The sequence below is a fragment of the Rhinolophus sinicus genome, chromosome 18 (genome assembly GCF_057876585.1).
Source record: "Rhinolophus sinicus isolate RSI-liver-muscle chromosome 18, RSI-T2T, whole genome shotgun sequence".
NCBI classification, from domain to species: Eukaryota; Metazoa; Chordata; class Mammalia; order Chiroptera; family Rhinolophidae; genus Rhinolophus; species Rhinolophus sinicus.
The window spans coordinates 96123840-96137192 of NC_142518.1; the positions used below are offsets into that span (position 1 = coordinate 96123840).

General features: G+C 34.6%; 1 protein-coding gene across 5 annotated transcripts in view; it reads left to right on the forward strand.

Annotated features, from left to right (window-relative positions):
• PHF6 (PHD finger protein 6) overlaps nt 1-13353 on the forward strand; it is a 45729-nt gene that overhangs the window by 16816 nt on the left and 15560 nt on the right. For 3 of the 5 annotated variants that reach the window (XM_074324320.2, XM_074324317.2, XM_074324318.2), the window contains 4 exons: nt 2210-2343; nt 2620-2663; nt 12366-12535; nt 12887-13030. In XM_074324320.2, the coding sequence (XP_074180421.1) occupies nt 2210-2343; nt 2620-2663; nt 12366-12535; nt 12887-13030 (492 nt within the window). The remainder of the gene's footprint in view (nt 1-2209; nt 2344-2619; nt 2664-12365; nt 12536-12886; nt 13031-13353) is intronic. The other 2 variants (XM_074324322.2, XM_074324323.2) reach the window with 1 other exon arrangement.

Here is a 13353-nt window from a genome sequence, read left to right on the forward strand (position 1 = left end):
AGGAAATTATGAAGAAATCTAACCACCCAGAGATGCATTTTGCTATATTTACTTCCACCTATTGTCAAAGAATATATGTTATAATTGGGATCATAATTCACATACTTTTGTATCCTGCTTAATTTTTCACTTAACATTATATATAAACCTTTTCTCATGCCATTAAAATTTATTTGAAAAGAGTGGCTACAGAATATTCCTACATATGGGTGTACTATAATTGATGTAGACATTTCTCAATGGTGGTTTTCCATAGGTGGTTCTACATTTCAGGCTATTCTAAGTGGTTCTGCAGTGAACATGATTGTGTATAAATCATTTGAGTCTGATTTTTTAGACCAGATTTATAGCAGTAGAATTACTGGATCAGAGAATATAAACTTTTTAGAAGCTCTTTGAGAAATAAGGCAAGTTGCTGTGTAGAGAGTGTGTACCAATTTCCAGCAGCCGATGAGAGTGCCCATCTCACTGTATCTTTGCCAATGTTGAGGATTTTGCCCAGTACAGTATTTTTAACAGTACGTCTCCGTGCTTTTTTGCTTGCTAATTGAACTCAATTTTTTTCAAAATGTACTTATGCAGACCCATATTAGATGTAATTTCAAGATGAACTGCTTGCAGTAGAGTTTTTAATGAAGCAGGGTAATGTTTGATTTATTAAGTTAAAAAAAAGAGGTTGCAAAATGGTATGAGCTACATGGAAAATACTTTCATGTAAGCATTGTAACACTGTAAGGGTGTCTCTGCTTGGTGAGTGTGAGTGATTTTTAAAATTTTCTTTGTGCTCTTTTGTGTTTTCCAAAATTTCTATAATAAGCCTTAGTGTTTTGAATAGAAATATAATTTACTAAAGTAATAGAGCCTTATAATTAAGCTGTAGTACAAATGTTCCACCTTCTCAAGAATTTATAAGCCACTCCAAAGTATTTACCAGCTTTTCCCACTTGATAATTTGGCAAAGTATTTCTTTTTACAGTGACACTCTCAAGTTTCTATATTTATTTAAGGAAGTGGAGTATTTCATCAGTATTAATAATGGTCACTGGCCCTCATGTTTTCTTGGAAGTACCTGTATTGAGAATGTTTGTTTCTAAGTTAATATGAGTATTTTTTGAATGATAGCTTGAATAAGACATTGATTGTTTGTTTCCTTGCTCAGAGAAATGTAAGAAATTTTATTGGAATTTATATTAGCCTCTTGGTACAACAAAATTCCTCAGGGACCAAGTAATCCAAAATTAGGATGGTAAATGTTCTTTATGTTAAAGTTAATAAGAAGGAATGAAAACAGTGCAGAATGAGGTATCTTGCATCCTAAAAACAAGTGAGCAGTTTTTAAGATTTACCTTAACTGTGAGTTTATTTTGGGATGGCATTTATAGCTTAAGAGATAGCCTCATTAGAAGTCCACTCAGCATGGTATACTCTGATAATGTTAATCAAAACCATTAACAATCATTGTTATGTCATTGTTATGTACTTTTTTAAAAGATTTTTCCCCTAAATTTAGATCATGAGCTAGTTAAACAATATGAATTATTCAATGAAGTCATATGGTACGGTATATTAAAATATATATGTCAAAAATATCTGTTCTATTTGTCTGAATTCATAATGCAAGAGGTAAGTAACATAGATTAAATTAACAGATGAGCCTATTTTCGCAATCAACTTTACTTCATAAAATGTTTTTGGTGGTTGAGGTATTTAGAAATCTACCTAATTCTTTTATCCTCTCTCCTTCCCTCACTTAAAATTGATTTTACCAGGTTCCCAAATAATATGTGAGGGTTTTTCCCCCAAAGATTGTCATTAAGTGGAAATGTGTGGAAAAATTTTGTGTGGTATGAGGCATTTTTCCCAGTTGACTCATTTCCAGTAACAATCTGAATTGTGAAAAGGTCTAAGTTATATACAGCTTACATCCCTGATATGCAGCATTTCAAGTGTTCTCTTGACCACAGTGAAACAGTAGACATTAATAATATTCCATTAATTTTGTCATTATTTAACATGGGAAAAAATACCCCCAGTAGAATTTTACTCGAATTATTACTTGGAAAGAACACAAGAAAAACAGCATTATTAGTTACAAAACTTTTCAATAACCAATTTGCTTTCCTTGACAGAGATTGATATGCCTCTAACCTGATATCACTGCCTTAGCAAAATCACACACTAATAATATTGTTTTATTGTTTTGCTGTAGATGTGTTCTTTGTGCCACTGTCCTGGAGCAACAATTGGTTGTGATGTGAAAACATGTCACAGAACATACCACTACCACTGTGCATTGCATGACAAAGCTCAAATACGAGAGAAACCTTCACAAGGAATTTACATGTAATTATTCAACTTCTCTTTAAGTTTTTTTTTTTTTAACGGTCATACTTTCTTTAGGCTTTTAAAACTTCCCATTTCAAAACATTTCATCATCATTGTAAAAGGTGTTTTGGGTAAAGAATTTAATGCTTAGAGAAATGGCATAGGAAGTTTAATAAGATTTTTGGAATCTTGCCTGTGAATGGGGTGAAGTGTACTGCTCATTTTTTTTTTCCAATTTGAAAAATGGGTTTAGTTTATTTACTTGATAATTTTTAATTTCTTCATTTTTTATAGGGTTTATTGCCGGAAACACAAGAAAACTGCACATAACTCTGAAGGTATGTCTTTTAGCTGCTTTTCAATTTCAAGAAGAAATTTGAGTAAAATATGAGTGAATTATACCGTCTTAATTTTTACCATAAGATGTATCTCAATATTGAATACATTTTGAAGAATTAAGAAAAGTGTTAGGATAAACTAATGTGCAGTAGTGAAAAAGATCTGAATTTTTAAGAAAACTTTTATCCCAGAGTTCTTGTAAAGAGTTCATCAAGGACAAATCTTTAGGAACAAATGCTAGTGGTTATGGATTTCTGTGTTGATGTAAGTGTGTTAGTAGATTATAAAGTTAATAATTGGGCTACTGTCAGATATAGAAATGTTAACTGGGGATACTAATACATTTTGTGATCACCAGGCTTACTGTTCAATATTTATTCACATTGTAGTACTTCTTTTAAAAATACAGACATGTTCATAAGAAGTAATCAATTTTCAAATGTAAACCTAAAATTAGTTTATAGTTTGTTTCCACCTAAGTTTATACAAAACCAGATTAGTCATGTTTACATATACTTAGCCAAGTTGTACTTGATCTTTAAAAGGTATGGGAAAGTTCTCAAATTGAATTGTGACTTATTTCAAACCTTTTTCAAACAGGTGTTTTGATACTTTTACTATTAGGTTGGTGCAAACGTAATTGCAGTTTTTGCATTTGGTTTTAACCTTTTAAACCGCAGTTACTTTTGCACCAATCTAATAGCAATATAAAAAGGATTAAATTTAATCTGACATTGTTCTATCCATCCATTTAGAATAAAGATCTTTTAAGTGTTTGTTAGCTTCTGAGAACTTGTTCCTTAGAATTAGAGTGGTTGTTTCTTTTATAAAGACTTACCTTTATAAATTATCAGTGTTAACACATTAAAATTTATGGCCCTTTTTTGATCTCTTCGATCTTGGCTTTATAGTACAAAATAGTATTGTTTCCACTTCCGGACTCCAGATTAGTCCAAATACTTCAAAATTGCTGGTTAAAAATACAGTCTTTAGCAAAAACTTGTCTTTTAGGTAAACGGATTGGATAAATAACAAGAACAGAATGTTTTTGAAGTCATAGGTAAAGTGCAACTAATAAATCTTTGTAGTGTTTTTCTTCAGTTTTTTTCCCTCAATTCTAGAATTGAATTGAAAAACCTTTTGTGAAAGGTTAAGAGTAAGCTTTCCCACCTTTCATTACTTCAGATTTTAAGTGTATTTATTTGATTCTCTTTAAGATTATAGTGACCATATATGGTAAGCCAAGGATTGAGATTTATGACCTGATGAACACAAGTATATGAGCAAATCCGAGGCAGGATATTTGAAGATGGCAACAATGATTAATTTAGACATTCCCTATATTTCTGAAGCTGATAGTACCATCTAGTGGTAGAGAAACGTCACTGCAGGCTACATAAAGTGGAATCATTTTGACCACCTTTTTGCTTTGAGAAACTTATTGAGAAAGGTCTAAATTCATACTTTTCAAGATGACCTTTCTTTTAATGTAACTGGCAAGATTACTACAATTCAATTTTTTTAAGTTGCACTTTTTTAAATTAAAGTTTATTGGGGTGACAATGGTTAGTAAAGTTACCTAGGTTTCAAGTGTACAATTGTATATTACAGCATCTATATATCACATTGTGTGTTCACCACCCAGAGTCAGTTCTCCTTCCATCACCATATATTTGATCCTGTTTACCCTCATCTACCACCTCCTCCCCCCTTACAATTCAAGTTTGTGATGTAGTTGATTTGAATTTTGAGTTCCGTGTATACTTTTGTAGCACACTGGGGCCCCTTGTGTTATTGATAATATATGTAGTGCATTTATACTCATATTGTAGAACCAGAAGCATAATTTAAAAGTATTACAGAGTTTGTATTTATTGAATTTTGACTTTTATCACATTCATCTAGCTTGAATTTATTTGATATTGAGTGTTTTGTCAGAAGCAGAACTTCCAATTATTTCATTTTCTATTGGGAAGCATGTTCTACTTTATGATTGTAACTGAGGATGAGGTTTATAGGATTGTATTCTAGGGATAGTCTGTGTTTGACAATTGTACTGCGCTAGTCTGTACAGAAAAGAGGAATTGATACCTGTGGCAATTTCTTAATCATTTGCCATCTGTGTCTCAATACCTACTTTCCTAATATTAAAATGAGAAATACTATATTATTAAATTTGAGAATCTCTTTACTGTCTCCATAGTTTTGCTTTTTCGAGGCAAAACTATGTAGCCTTTTCAGATTGGCTTCTTTCACTTAGTTGACATTTTTTTGGAGGTGGGTGTTAATTGGTATATAAATACTTATGAGAAAGGATCCAATAGGCAAGACGAGATTGAAGGTACAGGAAGGAGGAATCATTGCAGAAGCAGAACAATTGCCCTGTGATAGGAGGACATTTCCACTGTAATTAGGAGAGGATAGGTAGTTCCTGTCTGGTCTGTTTTCTCTGTGAGGGAGAATGTGGGGAGAGGTGTAAGGATTGGAAGTTGAAAGAGAGAGGAGAAGTTTTGAAAGAATAGTTGTGAATACTGGGAGAGGAAGTTTGCCTAGATGAATGTGAGGTTTCCAGAGTAGATTGAGGGCCCAGTTGAGGTTGGTAACCATAAATTCATATAGTGATACCATCGGTCAGGTTGTATGACTTTCCTCTAGCAATTCAGGATCCTGGGTGTGGATAGAGAAAGTGGCTAGTTGGTTAATTCAGAATTGGGATTTTTGCCAAAATGTGTTCAACAAAGAAGTGAAGGGATAAAGGAGTTTAGGATGTTTGCAAGAGAGGAATCTAAAATGGGGAAGTGAAAGCAGGGAAAGAAGAAACAGGAAGGAATTAGACTGGAGGTCCTGATAAGGTTGAAGAACGATGAGAATGAAAGTCCTTGGAAAGGCAATCATTTGTGGTCCTAAGTGTGATATAATGACTTCAGAGGTAGAGCTATTTTAGGTGATTATAAGGTTCGTGATTATAGGGGTTGGGTAGTGGATAGACATCATCGAAGAGCGAGTGTTAGGTGTTGCTTGGATTGTCCTTGTCGACAGTTGAATTCACCAGGATGGTGGCAGGGATTGGGGTGGAGAAAAGGGCTGTGAGCTGTGTACTAAAGAAAGTATGATGGGTGAGGTAGAATGATTGGGAGTTGGTAACTTAGCAACAAGGAGGGGAAGGAGATAGCATAGTCTATAGACCAGCAGAAATGGCATCAGGTTCGGGAGTTTGTTAGAAATGCCTAATCTCAAGCCCTACCTCTTACCTACTAAATAGGAATTGCCATTTTAACAAAAGTGGTTTTTATGCACATTAAAGTTTGAGAAGCCGTGGTTTAGCTGAATGACATGGATCCCAGCAGTGCAGGGCTTTTCACAAGGGGATAGAGAACTAATGGCTCGACAACCCTGTCTAATAGAACTTCCTGCTGTGATGATGGAAATGTTCTATATTTGCACCTTCTGATATGGTAGCCGCTAGCCACAGGTGGTCATTGAGCACTATAAAATGGTGTAGTGCCCTGTTCTTAATAGGAACTTATACATTAAAAATGGACAGGAATAGCCAGAATTAAATCCCACATCTTATGTGTGTGTTTTTCTTGTTGGCCTGTGTGTTTAGATAATAGGTATATGCTTTACCTTTTCTTAAAGTAATATTTCAAAAATGTCAAACATTGGTAATAGCAAATAGCTCTAGCTTGTAACTGATGCCAGTCTTTTGTAGAATTATTTTCCTATGATACTAGCTTGTCATCACTAAGCGTTTGAGTACCTACAAGGAACTGTGATGACATACAAATGGTGGTTCTTTTAAAGTCATTTTCGTTAAAGGGGTTAAGGCCTTTGTATTTAATAGTTTATGTGGAGCAAAGTAATCTGTGATGAGATAGAAAAGGGTATCTAGAGTAGATGCTGAGTGTTGACTATTTACAGCAGTAATGTGTAGAATTTAAGTCAGGGTCACAAACATAACCTCAGCTCAGTTTAGGTTCTTGAAATTGTAAGGAGCCAAATGTGTGGTTTAATTGTTTTTCTTAAATTACCCAAGATAGAATGTTTTGCATGGAACGAGTGCTCAAGAAATGTTTGTAATCTCTGCATTTTCTTTGGCTTAAAACTATGCACGGTATTTAATGTGTCTCTTATTTTGGGTGGTACTTCCTTGTCCTGTAGCTTCTTTTGTACTGGGTGTTAGTAGAGTAAGATGAATTAATAAAATGGGGTTTCAGTTTTGGGGGTGGGGGAAGACACAATTTAGTGACCGGTATGCGACCAATTGATTAAAATACTGTGGTGACACATGGGAGTACTTAGAGATAAAAAGGCATCAGGTTTGCCTCATACTCTTAAACCTTTCAGAAAAATAGTACATGAATATTTAGAGAGAATGAATGATAAAGCAAATGTGGTAACATATGAACATTTGGGTAAAGGGTATATAGGAATTCTTTTTTTTACAGATTTATGTAAGTCTGAAATTACCTAAAAAGGTATTGTAGTGATAGATGCTGCAATTGCAGTGACCATAAAATCCCGGGTGTTCTGAGAGAGTGTAAAGGAATCTTTTCTGTCCAACGTTGGAGACTTTGGTCTTGATTTTTCAGGGACCTGATGGATCCCCTAACAGACATTTCAGTAACTTTGTATTACAAATTGCTTGTCAAGTCATATAACTCAACATATGTTTCAGGAAAAGGGGTCACCATAGTTATATTACTATTAGAAGTGTATTGAAAGTACACTATTTGTGTAGATTTAAAGCCTTTGCCTGCTTCAATAGTTCTTTAGTATTTTCTTTCCCTTGTTCATTTTCTCTAGAATATGCTGCAACTTCCAATCTTCATTACTTTTATTAAATGGAAGTTTAGGCAAAATTTTAATATGGTATCGAAGTCTTTAAAAACCTTTTAAATTAGGTAACATTGAATAAATTTATGAAGTACTGGAAGGGCAGTTTTGTACACTGGTTGAAATGTCCTTTGAAATCAGATCTATGTTTGAATCTTAGCTCTGCCACTTACTAGTTACATGATCTTGGGCAAGTTAGTTAGTATCTTAGAGCCATAGATACTGTATCTGTAAAATGGGGATTTAAAAACCCCACCTCATAGGATTCTTTTCTTTTTTCTTTTTAATAAGCAATGGATTTTATTATTTTATTTTATTTTTTTTAAGGCGGGCACAGCTCACAGTGGCCCATGTGGGGATCGAACCGGCAACCTTGGTGTTACTAGCACCATGCTCTTACCAACTGAGCTAACCTGCCACCCCCTCATAGGATTCTTGTAAGGATTAAATGAAACCATGCTGGTAAAGCTCTGAGCAATGTTCCTGGCACATAGTGAGTGCTCAGTAAATACCACATTCTATATTATCATTGTCATTACTATTATTCTTTGAAAACTTTTCCTACCTTTATTACCACTCATCTTGTCATGTGTTCCTCCTTGGATGATAATAGAATTTAAATTGTATTTGTGATTTAACTTGGAAAATTTTAGTGACATATTGGTATTGTGCTCTTTGCTAGATCTAACTCCATATTCTTTCATTCATTCACCAGATTTATCGACTACCCATGTGTAAAGTTGTGTGCTGGGCATTATTTATGCTCATCTTGAATTTAGCACACTTTACCAACTTTCACTATAAGAAATTTCAAACGTATGCAAAAGTGTGTTTTAAAAAAGCCCGTCACCCGACTTTAGTAGTCATCAGCTCCGGGCCAATTTTGTTTCATCTATTACCCCCTCCCCCACCTAATTCCTCCATCTGGATTATTTTGAATTAAATCCCAGACATCATATTTCATTTTAGCATACTTAATTAAGAATAATATATTTTGATGTATGCTAGATATTTATATATGCATATGCATAAAAGAAATCATTTATCTGATACCTTTACTAAAAAAGCAGAACGCAGAGTTTACTACTGACACGGGAGCATTGTATTTCCACGGGAGAATGTGGGACAAGTGGCTGCCAGTCTTCCTTTTGTAGCAGCCCTAAAGATTCAGAGCAGAGGTGGTGATGCTTGGCCTTTTTACTTTTAAAGAAAATTCCAGCAGACATTTCTTGAGTGCCTGCTGGGTGTGGGCACATTGGGGAGTTTAGAAAAGAAGCCCCTGTGGACATAGAGCTTACAGTCTGCACAAGGTATTACAAGAGAAATAACTAACATTCTAATTGAATTTTATAGTTTACAAAGCATTTTTCACCAACATTTTCTTAAAGCAGCCTATCCAGGAAGGTGTTATTATTGCCTTCTGATGCACCAGGAGGTTTTGCCTTGCAGCAAAGTACCTTTACCAAGTTAAGGCCTAGTAAGTGGCAGCCTTCAGACTTTCTGTCCATGGGTTCTTTCTACTTCATACTGTTCACTGATGTGAGAATGTAGGAGAGGGGAGGGAAATGGAGCTTAAACCAGGAAGGTGTAAGATAAGGAAACCACTGAATAGGAAGAAGAGAATTGGTAAAGGGAACGGGAAGGCTTTGCAATACTAGGAGGAAGAGGAGAGTTGGTTTCCTGGTAAATTGGTCACTCCACTCGCATGCCTCCTAGGGACAATCAGAAAGGTAACAGAAAGGGGTCTGGCCATTCTAAAGTGTCATAGACATTTGGGGGCTGTGCTCATAAAGGTTGGGAAGACTTGGTGCCACAGAGGACAGTCTTACTTTGTCTCCTCCCTTATCAGCCTGGATTTTTAGAATTTGCAGCTGTGAATACAAGGGTAAGGTTTTATTTTTTTATTGTATTTATTTGTTTGAATAGGTATTTGAGCATTGTATTAGGTTGGTGCAAAAGTAATTATGGTTTAAAAGGTTAATAACTGCAAAAACCGCAGTTACTTTTGCACCAACCTAATGCAAAACTCAGCAGTACAAGGCATCCACGGTAAGTAAGCTTTCCTCCCCTCCTTGCCCTTGTGTCTCAGTTTCCAAATTCCTCTGCTAAAGGTATCCACTACTAGTTTCTTATGTATCCTTGCAGAGTAATTCTATGCATACATAAGCATGTTTGTGTATTGTACATTTATTCTTCCAGAAACCATGGAAGCAACTTTTAAGTTTCATTTTACTGGAGTTTTGTTAAATTAGGTTAGCAAGAACTGATACCATTCTAATGTTGATCCCTTTCATCCAGAAGTATGGTCTATCTCAACATTTTTTCCCCTTCCCCCGCTCCCTTTGATTCAAGCCATTGTTCTCAGTCTAGTTGTGGAAGACGCAGCTCCCTGGCCCATGTTGGTATTATGAGCATTGTGCTCTACTCGGCTGAGGTAGTTGGTTGCCAGCCATTAGTTGGCTGCTCACAGCAGCTCTCAGCGGCTGCCGGCTGCTCACGGCAGCCCACCGTTCATGGCAGCCCAGGCAGCCCACGGCAGCCCAGGCGGTCTACTCCTGGCAGCCCAGCTCCAGGTCGAGCCATTATTCACAATCTTAGCTATAGAGGGCGCAGCTCAGTGGCCCATGTGGGAATCGAACTGGCGACCTCAGCGTTAGGAGCACAGCCACCCAAGCCACCTGGCTGCCCTATCTCAACATTTTTGTGCAGCTTTTATATTTTTATTTCTAACACATTTTTGTTGGGTTTATTGTAGCTTTTTATAACTATTTTAAGTGCTATTTTGATAGGTAAAATTGATGTATCACTTAGTTTACACTTCTTTGATTCTAGAGAAGTCACATTTTCTATAAAGTATGTTTACTTATATTCTGTGAATAAATGATCACATTTTTCTGTTGCAGTCTTATCTTTTATGAGTTTATGACGTAGGTGCAGCAGATATTTTTCTAGTTGCCTTTTGTGTCATTTTTTTTTACTTTCAGAAGTTTTAAAGTCTAATATAATTAAATCTATCACTCTCTTTTGATTGCTTTTTTTACTATTGCTCTTAAAGTCCTCTAAAATTTTATACTGAATGATTCCATATTTAGGACAGACAAATATGCCATATGGAAAACTAACCATGTTGGCCTGATAATTGAATCAGTTAAGTAATTTCGTTATAGGTGTTTAATAATAATAATGTTATTATAGTGTTAGTGATTGTCTTCATTGTAAGTAGCAGACTTACGTATATCACATATATATGATTACAATATTTATTAGAATGATTGAAACATTTGGTAATGATTTTTTCATTTCAAGGTTTTCAATTTTGGGCAAATGTAAGTAATTCTAGCAGCTTTAATGTTAAAAATTGTCAGTTTGAATGTTTAAATAGGTGGTGTGTTTCGATATGAAATTTGCTATAGGGTTAAGATCGGAAGGTATCTTTAATTGTCTTGTCTGGCTTCACAGGGAGATTTATTCACATGAGTTTATCTTGTTGCCTGTAAAACTATCCACTAACTTTTTACCTTTTCCCCTTTTTTTCTCCCTCAAATCCTACCATAGTTATGCGAAGTTGTATTGATACAAATTTGTATTGTTTTGCAAACAATCTAACGTTCTCAGTTACTGAGTTTATACATTTAAGTACCGTTTGCTGATTGCATTACCCTTATTTTGTCATAATGTGCTTCAATTTCTAAAAAAACAAAAACAAAACAAAACAAAAATACTTTAAAGTATTTATTAGGAAAGATCAGCATAGGAGTTGATATGCTTTCTCACTGAGAAATTAGTCCCTGGAATTCTAATCAACAACTTATGGCACAAAAAGGAACGAGAAAGGTATTAGAGCTGTGCGTAACACTTTCTATAGTTTGACCCTAAGTCAGGTGAACTCAGTTTGATTTTTTATCCCTTCTTGAGCACTAAATACATTGTCTTATATACAGGAGGCCCTCAAATAAAATATTTGTAGTGAATAACTGAATGAAACACCTTCCATTAATGGTAGGAATTCTTTTTAAACTGCTGGGAAATACAGTTCTAAATTTTTACATAAATTTTGTTTAATCCATTAAAGTATGTACAGCTAATCTGCAACATAGCTTTTCTACCTCTTATGTTAGAAACTCCTCTTATACTTACTACTTGCTTAGTTACTTGATCAGTTGGTTAGTTCATTTGCAGGTGACTTTCTTGTTGAATTTGATCATTTGATTTTCATGATAGTTTAAAGAGCTATCTATTTAGGGCAGTGCTGTTCAATTGACTTTTCTGCGATGATAGAAACATTCTATGTCTATGATGTCCAGTAGGGGCGCATCTTGCCAGTGTGACTAATAAGTACTTGAAATGTGGTCAGTGTGATGAAGAAACTGAAGGTTTAATTTTGTTTAATTATAAATGATTTAAGTTTTTAAAAACATCATGTTGCTAGTGGCTATTATATTGGAAAGAGCAGATTTACCTACTTTATTTTCATATAGTTTTCCAAGTTATAGTAAGTTTGTTTCCCAGGTAAGTGTTCTGATTTCACCAACAGTATGAGGTAAAACTCTGAAACCTATGGTGAAAAAAAATAAAATAACACGAGCTAATTCTAAAAATTAACTTATTTGACTTTAGAAATATTTGCTGAATCATGTGTGTAGTCAATATTACAAAACTCATTTTTATAGAATTGTAAATTTGGTGGAAATCATTAATTTTCCAATGATTATAAAGAAACTATTTTTACTTTTTTTTTTTTTTTTTTTTGCCTTTATGTGAAACGTTAGGTTACTGTATTGAGTATACCACAGACCATTTCATTCTAAGGAGAAACCTATGGTTCATGAACTAATGCTCATTTTAAGCTTTTGTTCATTTTTAAGCAGCTGATTTAGAAGAAAGTTTTAATGAGCATGAACTGGAGCCCTCATCACCTAAAAGTAAAAAGAAAAGCCGCAAAGGAAGGCCACGAAAAACTAATTTTAAAGGGCTATCAGAAGATACCAGGTCCACATCCTCCCATGGAACAGATGAAATGGAAAGTAGTTCCTATGTAAGTAGAAAAACATTGGATGCTTACTTTCCATTGCACCATAAATATTTCATTTAACACATGGTTATACCCTTTTCCCCGAAAATAAGACCTAGCCGGACAATCAGCTCTAATGCATCTTTTGGAGCAAAAATTAATGTAAGACCCAGTCTTATATTACATTATATTATATAAGACCCGGTCTTATTTTAATATGATTTATGCTTCAAAAGACGCGTTAGAGCTGATTATCCAGCTAGGTCTTATTTTCGGGGAAACATGGTAGGTAAAACTCGTCATTTGAAATGGTGACTAAGCTTGAGGTACTGATAGCATATTAAAGGTTTTTTTTTTTCTCTTTTACATTTGCAGAGAGATAGGTCTCCACACAGAAGCAGCCCTAGTGACACCAGGCCTAAATGTGGATTTTGTCATGTAGGGGAGGAGGAAAATGAAGCAAGAGGAAAACTGCATATATTTAATGCCAAAAAGGCAGCTGCACATTATAAGTGCATGGTAAGCTGGTGCATTTTTTATTTGCTTTTAAACCCAAGTTTTTTGAAAAGCATTTAACTAGGAACCAAATATGGCACTTCCCCCCAACATTACTGTTTTACAATTATAAATAGTATATATTCTATAATCCCAAATCTTCATAAACTTTAGATTTTTAAAAATAGAGCCTTTGTGATTTAGTAGGATTTGAATTAATCCTAGTTATAATTCCCATATTACAGGTAATCCACAATTAACTCTTTCATAGCTGTAAAAATCTCAGTTCTATAAATTTGTCATGAAAGATATGTTTACTCTCCACTATAACCTAGTAAATGTCTCTT